The sequence below is a fragment of the Cibotium barometz genome, chromosome 53 (genome assembly GCF_041138505.1).
Source record: "Cibotium barometz isolate CiBa-2024 chromosome 53, ASM4113850v1, whole genome shotgun sequence".
Classification (NCBI taxonomy): domain Eukaryota; kingdom Viridiplantae; phylum Streptophyta; class Polypodiopsida; order Cyatheales; family Cibotiaceae; genus Cibotium; species Cibotium barometz.
This window is the reverse complement of record NC_141098.1, coordinates 13115898-13126430: the sequence shown is the minus strand read 5'-3', so window position 1 is coordinate 13126430 and position 10533 is coordinate 13115898. Positions and strand designations below refer to the sequence as shown.

The following is a 10533-nucleotide window of genomic DNA, read 5'->3' as shown; positions in this document are numbered from 1 at the left end:
ACAATAGTAGCCCTTTTATACGACCTATGTGAGCTATAATACCAACTTTTGTATTAAATATGAAGGCATTCCTAGTTAACCAGATATGCCACAAACCTATCCATCTGAAAAAATGAAAGAAAACTGAGTGTTCTGGGTTATCCGTCCCATTCCAAATCTTGCCAAAAATCTAGTCTTTAACCTTTACGGGTCTATCTGTCAATGGAAGCCATACACGAGAAAGGAAATCCTACATTGGACATGAAATGAAAAGATGTGGGCAAGCTTCCAATCATGTATTACAAAACACACAAGAAGCAATTTGCCGTTTTCGCAACTGGTCTCCCAATGGTAGGCCTCCAACGAGCATGCGCCACCGAACATGAAATGAAAAGATGGGACATGTTTCCAAGCATGTAGCACACACAATTACCAAAATCAATCCGCCGCTTTTGCAACTGGTCCCCCAATGGTAGGCCTTTAACTAGCATGTGCCATAGGGATATCATGGATTGTGCCACTTTGAGCTGAACATGCATAGGCCAACCTGAGATTCCCAATATACAAACTTATCATTTATCCTTGTAGAAATCCATGCCAACAAAGCCTGCGAATCAACATCAAATCCAATCGGATAACCCAAGTGGCGTGTGATGCATCCCCTTTGTATGACATGTCCATTCCATCCCAAACCGCAAATCGCTCTCGGTACAGCTTATCAGAGCATATTAATGTATAAACCTGAAGCAAGACCAAAAGTATCCCAAATAGTCATAGCCTTCTGAACATTATCTCATTGATCCTTAAGGAGCATGAAAGAATCATCTACCATTTCTTGGCTGACCATCTGCTCTCCGCTTGGAAGAGTAAGCCCTACAACTTCACCCTCCTCCATTAGCTTATCCAGTTGAGATAAGATTGGATGTGTAACAATTGCAAACAAGAGAGGCTATGTGGGAATGCCTGCTTGACTGATCTCGTCAAATTGGGCTCAGTCACCCCACCATTAATCATAAGCCTAGCCACTGTATGTATAAATCAAAGAAGACATGCGAGGGGGAAATCCCATAGCCTACATAAGTTGTGAAAAAAAAGACCAACTAACATGATCATAAGCCTTTTCAATATCCAATTGAATCATAACCACCTCTTGCCTCAAAGCCCTTGTATAATCAACCACCTCTTGCCTCAAAGCCCTTGCATAATCAACCACCTCTTGCAGGAAGAAGCACAACCGATTAGAATCGAGCTGGATTTTCACAGTATACCCATCATACCTCCCAACATAGATCACCTGCTCAAGGAACTGGAGAATTTAGCAGCAGTTAAAGTTGGCGGTAGCGCCTACTCTAATGTGTCTGAATATTTAGCCACGAACTTTTGCCTCTTGTGAGAGGGTTGCTTTGGGCCGATTCAAGAAGGTGTGCTTGCATTGCAGAGTGGAGTTGATGCCAACACGATCTACAAGTTTACACTGATGTGATATTGAGATACCACCATTGTCTTGAAATGGGTATCGTTTACAGTGTTGCATTCTCGCGGCACAGGAGGGTTGACCAGTCATCCAGACTCTCTCAAATTCGACTCTGTTCTATGTATCTCTCAAGATGAATTTAAGACCTTATTATGGGCCATTGTCTCCCAACAATGACATCCGAGATCTCATGTGAGGTATCATGGCAATACTTGGTGCGTTGGGGATCCTACTAATGAGACAAGATTGCAATATGGGAAATGGGATAGCACATTATGGCTGAATCTACTTCAGCCTATTTTGAAGCCTACGTTCATGCTCCAAGAAACTTGAGATGGCTGGCCAGCTCCCGGACATTTACTACATGACAATAAATTTTAAAGCCTACGTTCATCCTCCAAGAAACTTGAGATGGCTGGCCAGCTCCCGGACATTTACTATATGACAATAAATTTTAAAAAATTTGTTTCGCATAAAATAAAAATAAAAATAAAAAAATTTGCCAGAATCCGCCATAGGCGGGTCGATATTGCTAGTATATTACAGAAGAGACAACGAAGAAATGTACAACATATTGAGACCGTCCATCGTCTCGACGCACCTTTGTTGAAGGGCCGGTTGGTCAAGCCTCAAACGTCAACACGCGGTACGCCGCCCGCCCCATACCTCAAGCTCCGCTCCGCCTGCCCCATAACTCAAGCTCCGCCCTGTAGAACCCTGCACACTAGTTCACAGCCATGGGCACAACCTTCATCGTCGTGCTCATCGCAGAAATCCTGCTGGTTGGACGCTGGATACCGGAAGTAGCCGGCGCATCCACTCGCTTTTCCTTTGATTCGGGCCAAGCAGCCTCCGATCCGGACAGTTTCCAAGGACAGTTCAACTTGACTGTGCCAGAAGGCGGCTACAACGCCTCCACACCAGCGCTCGATCCCAGCGACGGATCTCTTTGGCTTATCCCTTCCTCCGCCACGTCTTTTAACAGTGCTGGCCGGATCTTGTACAATCAAAAGGTCCAGTTCAAGAATGACACTTCCTCTCCTCCTATCATGATGGCCTCCTTCAAGACCTCATTCCAGTTCCAGATCATCACAACGCAGAATTATGGGCTCTGTGGCGACGGCTTGGCCTTCTTCATCGCCAAATATAAGGAATTTCAGCGCAACAGCACCGGGGCATACATGGGCCTCGCCAACAGCACCACTGATGGCCAAAGCAGCAGCAACTTCTTCGCAGTCGAATTCGATACTTTCCAGAATAGTGGCGCTGAAATTGCCGACCCCAGCGCCAGTCATGTGGGGATAAACCTTAATGGCTTGCACTCCATTGCACTCAATGACACGTCTAGCCCTTCTTCACCTCTGTATCTGTACAGCAACTACACGTTCAAAGCTTGGGTGGAGTTCAATGCTTCCACTCGCACCGTCCAGGTGTGGATGACTAATAGAACTGCTGCAATGGCCAGTGATCAGTTGCCTTCGGATAGTGATCTGATCTTGCATTACACGCAGATCGATATCTCGACGTCTTTTGAGAAGTATATGTATGTGGGGTTGTCAGCATCCACTGGGGCTAACGCCGGAGCGTATCGGATCTTCTCATGGAACTTCTCCACGGACGGTATCGCTGATGATATAATCAGTCTGATCCGGTCAGCGCCCAAAAGCACACCTTTGTTGGGCGCCATTATCTGCAGCCCTATTCTAGTAGGGGCTGTCCTTGCACTCTGCTTTTGGAGATGGCGCTGCCGCTCGGTTGACACGATAGACAAGGGCCTTCTCAGCATAATGCAAACCTCTCTCCCTCGTTTCAGTTATGCCGAGCTCAAACGAGCCACGAAGGGGTTCAGTGATAGGATGCTACTCGGTGAAGGTGCATTCAGTCAAGTTTATAAAGGCATCCTGCCTTCTGATGGATCTGTTGTGGCCGTAAAGAGGCTCAAACAGGTCGTGGGAGATGATCAAGCCTCTTTCGCCTCGGAGGTAAGCATCATCAGCAGCGTCCGTCATCGCCATCTGCTTCAGCTAAAGGGGTGGTGCCACGAGAAGGGCCGAGCTTTGATGTTGTACCCATACATGGGGAATGGCAGCCTGGAGAAGCATTTGTTCGAAAATAATGATGGACTGACAAGCAAGACAAGGCTCAAGATCCTGACGGGCGTGGCGGCTGCGCTGGAGTATTTGCACGAAGGGCTAGGGGAGTGCGTGCTGCACAGGGATGTGAAGGCTGCAAATGTGCTACTGAATGAGGACTTTGAGGCCATGCTGGGCGACTTTGGGCTGGCGCGCTTCATTGCCCACGACAAGATGGTAACCATGACAGCGGCTGGCACGATGGGGTACGTAGCTCCAGAGGTTGTGTATACAGGGAAGGCCACAGATAGATCCGATGTGTACAGCTTTGGCATTTTGGCACTGGAGGTTGCATGTGGGAGGCGCGTCCTTGACTTCAAGCTGCAGCCCCAGGAAATGAACTTGCTAGAGTGGGTGTGGCTTCTTCAACACAGCAACAAGCTCATGGATGCCCTAGATCCAACCATGTATCAGCAGAATACCTACGTCCGTGTCGATGATGATCAACGGCGTTGTCAAGCTGTGATCAATGCCCCTGATCATGAGTGTTTGTTTCTCGATGATGATGATCATGAGCATCAGTGGAGGTGCGTCCTGCACGTGGCTCTCCAGTGCTGCCATCCCCATCCAGACCTTCGCCCTACCATGCGTCAAGTCCTTCGAGTCCTCAAAGAATGCATAACCTTGCCATTGCCCGCCTCCCGACCCGAGATGCGCTACTCTGTGGCCCCTTCCTTGTACCAGCACTTTGAAGATCTGATTAACGATAGCAGTAATTCTAGTTCCTTAATCACAAGGAACCCTTGTATTAAAACCTTGTAAATTTGACAGACATTTTGCAGGCACTTTAAGCATGCTTTACCATGCCGTAATGATCATGTTTAAATCTCTTTCGACTTAGCAAGATTAAACGTAGCTCAACAATAACCACTAAGTGGCTATCGTGGTTTTGCCTGAGGTTTGTAGTGTATACTTTTCATTAGTGGCTACAAAATTTGGGAGCACCAGTAACGTTCCAACACATCATATATAGAAGTGCATAATTTGGAAATATATATATTCTAGTTGCGATAAATATATTGTGTAGTGCTACTTAAAGTAGGCTTACATAATTTTAAAGTGAGGCCTAAATATTTATGAAGGTATGTAGTTCTTCAATATGGAAAGAGTTATGCATCAATTTTTCCATATTGAAGAACTTTGTATGGTTAAACATGTATGCCTCTAGACACAACAACTTCAATGTCAACGCAATCTAAGACCCTAGCCAATGTTAAATGTTCTTTCTATAAGAACATCAATGCATTTGCCAAGATTCAATGTTAGTATGCCCCCTTCCATTGGCCAAAATTCAAAGAAGAAGTTTTCCACATTCACAAGGAGCTAATTTAGAACATTCCCTTATAGAAAATTGCTACATGACTAGGCAATTTTAGCACATTTCCTAGTTACATGAAAGGATTTTCTCCTATATATCTAGGAAATGACATTTCCTACATCATACCCCACATAGAGCTAGATAGGAAATGTTGCCTTTTACATGGAGAACTAGATGTGTTATGTATTTTCTATATAAGAAATGAGGTCTTTATGTAAAAACTTAACATGGAAATTATGCTTTCTATATAGCAAATTGTAATTACCTATATGAGAAATGAGAAAGGTTTTTGTATTCTGTATTCAGTAAAAGTTCTACTCTGAGAAAGGAATTTGTACTCTCTGTGTATTCTCTATGAGAAAAGGAATTTGTATTCTCTATGTATTTTCTATGAGAAAAGGACTTTGTATTTTCTATCTAGGCAAACTTTTCCTTTGAGAAAAATTTGCTTAGGAAAAAATAATCTTAAAAAAGTATATGGGAATAAAATCTAGTAAATGAGGAAGAAAATGTTGAAGTCAAATACATATGATTATTTTTATAATATATATCTAATGAAAAATTAAATAAATAGCAAATTACAAAGTATGAGTAATAAAATTTTCTATTACACATACTAAACAAAAATTTATTTTTTTCCATATCATATAAAAACCTCAAATCAACACAGTGCATAGTTGACTTTGGATGCTAAAAAAACTTGATTTTTTCCATAGCATATAAAAAACTCATATCAACACTCCACATGGTTGACTCCCACATGACCTAAGATCTTGGAAGAGTTATCTTTCGGATCACTTTAAGGATTAACATTCTAGAAAGAAAGAATTATCTTCTGGATCACTTTAAGGATTAACCAAGTCTAGAAAATAAGCATTGATTTATTGTTAAGGTTTAATCTTTCAAGGTTAACCTTTAAGAAATTAAGCATTGACTTAGTCTCAAAATTTAATCTTTCAAGGTAAACCTTGATTTAGTCTTAAGCTTTAATCTTTGAAGGTTAACCTTTAAGAAATTAAGCACTAATTTAGTCTTAATTCCTTAGAGGTGCAAAAATGGCATGCACGAGACCCCCGTACATAGCATTTTTGCACCCCTCTAGCCATCACGATTTAGATAGCTTTACGCCCTCCACTAGAATGAGAATAACTTCTTTAGCCCCTAATTAATCTTATAAAATGGTGTGTCTTAAAATTTGAGGGAAAAAACTACAAAAAATTTTAGAAGGGCCAGAGGGGTACAAAAATGACTTGTACGAGGCCCCCGTACACAGCATTTTCGCACTCCTCTAGCCATCACGATTTTGATAGCTTTACGCCTCCACTAGAATGAGAATAACTTATTTAGCCCCTAATTAATCACAAAAAATTGTGGAAATCAAAAAATGGTGGAAATCAAAAAAATAACTTTGGTTTGGTAATCAGTGAGCATGCAAAAAGATATTGAGAACCACATGAAGATGTATGAGGCCATCCCTTTTGATCTCTAATTTACCTTAATTTAACAAAGGAAATCAAAAATTACATGCATTCTGATTTTGAAGGTTTAAAATCAATCATGTCCTTGTATTTACATCATCTTCCTTCCCTTGCATTCTTCACTTTGGGAAAAGACCATTTAAGGAGAACAACTTCATGATGTATTGAGTTGCCTACAAAGAGCATCGTAATTCCATGATATTTCCATCCTAATGGAAATTTTGATCTATAGCCAATTTTAAGGGATTTGAGTTTGAATATTCATAAAAACCTTCAAATTTTAGAAAAAAAAATTATAAAAAAATTTAGGAGGGTCTTCATGATGTATTGAGTTGCCTCTAGAGCATCGTAATTCCATGATATTTCCATCCTAATGGAAATTTTGATCTATAGCCAATTTTAAGGGATTTGAGTTTGAATATTCATAAAAACCTTCAAATTTTAGAAAAAAAAATTATAAAAAAATTTAGGAGGGTCAAAGGGGTGCAAAATGGCGTGTATGAGGCTCCCGTACTACACAGCATTTTTGCACCCCTCCGGCCATCACGAAAATGGCCTGTACGAGGCCCTTGTACACAGTATTTTCCCACCCCATGCCCTTCGCGACATCTTACAAAAACCATGTGGGCCAGAAGTGTGCAAAAATGGCCATTGCACGTAGCCCGGAGGAGGGGCCTTTTTCGCACCCTTCTGGCCCTTTATTGAAATGTGATGGAAGATATATTACATGATTAAATCAATTAGACAATCAAAATTGCAAAAGGAAGATATAAAACACATCAAAAATTCATTAATATGAAAAGTTGAGATACATTGAAAATTGAGATACATCATTTTTTGTTCCCCTTTTCACCCACAAATACAACGGGCCAACTGTATATCCTTTACCATTATGGTGACCCGCTTTGCATGGATGGTACATAAGTTTGTGTCCTCAAATAAATTAACGAGATATGCTTCAGTGGCTTCCTGCAAGGCCTCCAGGGCAACCAACTGCATCTAGCATTCCATCTTATATTCCCATAAAATTTCTTTGCACGTTCGTGAGAGAAATGTGCCCTCCGGATGAGAAACTCCACAGACTTCTAGTAGTGTCGTATCTCCTGGAAAGCCCTATACCCTTAGCATCTCCTACGAGCGAGGCCACCACGGGGAAGATGATCGGCAAGATGTGGTACAACGACTTCCTTCTATTTCTTTTTGGGGACGGTGCTTGTTCCTCTTGCTCCCCTTGCTACTCTTGTTGTTGCTCTGACTCTTGCTGCTCCTTTTGCTCCCCTAACTGCTCTTGGTGTTGCGTGTTGATGCATGGCAAGGTCTTTTCCCCTACAGCTAGGTGGTTGGGAATCTCCATGTGTGCCCATGTAGGTCTTGAGTTTGCGATGGTTGTAACGCTCCAAATTCTTGTTTACAATCGGGCGTGTCGTTCTTCGCTCATCTTCTTCACTGTTTGCTTTGTCTGTGCCATGATGATAAGAGCTAAGGGTAAGGATGAGGGTAAGAATGGGCAAAAATAGAGGTCGACCTTTATTTATATAAGAAAATGCCATCATTGCAATAACCCCAAAAAAACCCTAATTTTAAGAGGTCACTCACGCGTACAAACAAATCGTACGCATGCTAAATGCATGGGGCATCATTCGAATAAGCGTTCATTAGAGACATTTGATAAAATCGAGGAAATATTTTATTGGTTTGGAAGGGTGCGAAATTAGCCTTTCTGGCCAAATTCCACAGTGAATTTTTGCACTTCTAGACACTTATCAAACAAAGCTTCAAAACACACGAATATGTGGAATACCAAGCATGTCATATTTCCAAAATCAACATCTTGAGACTTCTTCAAGTATTACAAAGCAACGTAAATCTTTGGGATACAATTCAAGTCATCAAAAAAACTATATTTGAAGATATTACAAAGCTTCCTTGCTACCAATCAAACCTAGCAAGAGAATTATATCAATCTAATGAAATTGGTAATGACGCATGACTTCACGGTCCTCAAAACCAAGGGGTACTCCAAAAACCAAAAGAAAATTTGCACCATAGACTGTCGATGCTCTGCAATGTTCCTAGCAAACTGCAACGCCCTCATGCGGTCAGCTTCTTGTGGTATGGGGGGGTCATTACGTGGCCTCTCACTCGTCAGCATGGAAAACTAAGCCCTCTGCAGATGCTACATGCAAAAACAAAATTGTCGATCTGGGCAGCAAGGTTATGCAAATCCTTGACTTCTACCTCCTGGGGCTGAGAGAGCATCCTCATCAAGTTGCATGGGGACCTCGACAGAGAATAAGTATCGTGCAAGTTCGGAAGCAGTGATTGTTCCCATGAGGAGTTGAGTGCTTGTGTGCTCTCAAAGTGCTTGTACAAATTGGACAAAAAGAGAGAGGGTGCTCATTTATAGTGGCCAATGTAATCATTACATGAAACCCTAGTTTTCAAAAAAATGTCACACACTAGAAAAATGGGTTTTTAAACACGAAAGATAACATGGTTGCATATTAGGCAAAAAGAACCATTTACATTCTCAATTATAACACCTGATTACATTCAATAGATAGTATCCCCATAGATCAGCTCTACACATCAACCCTAGGCCTCATTCAAGTTTATAGAGAACCATACTTTACCAACTCTCCTACGTGTAGCCCTCCATGCCGCATGACATGCAGGTCCTGTCCCTTCCCTCCACCTTGCTATTTTCTGACCCTTACTTTTCATTTTGGCAATTTGGACCAATTTGGACATTCAAGCCCTCTCTCTTGAAAGGTTTCTTCTAAAGGTATAACAGAAGAACCAATTAAACATTTCTTTGAGATAGTTTGATGGAGTCCTACCACCTCCATGTCTTGTGTTCTTGAAATAGAATCCCCTTGCACGGTAATGACTTTTCTCCATTCCTCGGGTGCTCCACATGTCAAGCAAGCCATAAGCATTCATGAAATCTGCACCATGAGCGTACAAGATGTGGTACTACAGATACCAAACAAAACCACCTTTCAGGAGGAAAAGTACATTAGAAGAAGAAACTTGTTTTGCAAAACCTTTAAAAGCATTATATTACCATGTAATGCATAGTATTTAATTCACCCCATGTGCAGACCACAGCTTCAATGAAGCTTTTCAACTCTGCTTGAAATTGTTTGTGATTTTCGTCTCTGTTGTACAACTTTGACTCATCAACCACACTACCTTATTGAAATTTTCCCACACTTGCTCACGCAAAATAACAATGTTTGCATCCAAGAAGTCCTCCAAAGTAGTACAAGCACAAAGGTCTTTCCACAACTCCCATCTCTTCGCAGGAACATTTTCACCTTCCTCGACATGTTGCCTGTCTACATTTCTCTGAACCTTGTCCTGCTTGTTACAAAGCTTTTGGAGAAACCTTCTCAACTTACCTCCACTCATTGAAACCTTTTGAGCAACCATATGTGAAACTCCAGAGGTCTTTTGGTTAACTAGTATCTCCACATTGCCCCCATGGCAACCAATGTCATTTAAAATCTTCTCCACTCTAGCAATCGCCTCATTTTGTCAAGTTTTACCAAGCATAGTGAACACAGTCTATGTGACACTTTAAGAGGCGGTCAAAGATACACATGAAAGCATGCAAAGTAATAAAGTGAACATTCCTAACAGGGAAAGGAATTATGGGGTTCCAACTATTATCCCTTAAGTCCCTATTTGGAGGCACCAACATAAGTGATGAAAGGACACCACCTTCCCACTCTCCCTCGCAATTTCCTGTTTCCTCACATTCCTCTTCACCATTGGCCATCCCCTTACGTTTCTTCTTGGTTTTCTATTTCAATCCATGCATGCACCAAGGGCATGGGTGAGCTGTATTTGCACCTTGAGTGCAACCCACCATACACTTTATTGTCTTCAGATCCCCACCAAGATGCCAATAAACATCAAAGCTCCCTAAACCATCAACATCCAGCTTTTCACCCCCTATTTGTGACTTTATCACATCACTAACCCCAAGGAAACCTCTCAAAGACCCATGATAGCACCTCATGTGTCTCCTTTAGGAACCTCAAATGCTCCTAACCACCATATATCTTTCTCTGATTGAACACTGAACAATGATTTAATGTGTGAAATATTGTCATGCCCTTGCTCTTAAAAATCAACTATACTCTC

The 10533-nt window shown here is 41.7% G+C and overlaps 1 protein-coding gene across 1 annotated transcript; it reads left to right on the top strand.

The window, feature by feature from the left end:
* Positions 1–2171: 2171 nt before the first annotated feature.
* LOC147608311 (putative L-type lectin-domain containing receptor kinase S.7) lies at positions 2172–4348 on the top strand. Its single transcript, XM_086789173.1, has one exon. It carries the CDS (start codon positions 2191–2193, stop codon positions 4345–4347), a length of 2157 nt encoding a protein of 718 aa, XP_086645299.1. The 5' UTR covers positions 2172–2190; the 3' UTR covers position 4348.
* Positions 4349–10533: the final 6185 nt, after the last annotated feature.

Excerpts from the sequence above, each read along its gene's own strand:
- LOC147608311 (XM_086789173.1), top strand. The coding sequence starts at position 2,191 with ATGGGCACAACCTTCATCGTCGTGCTCATCGCAGAAATCCTGCTGGTT.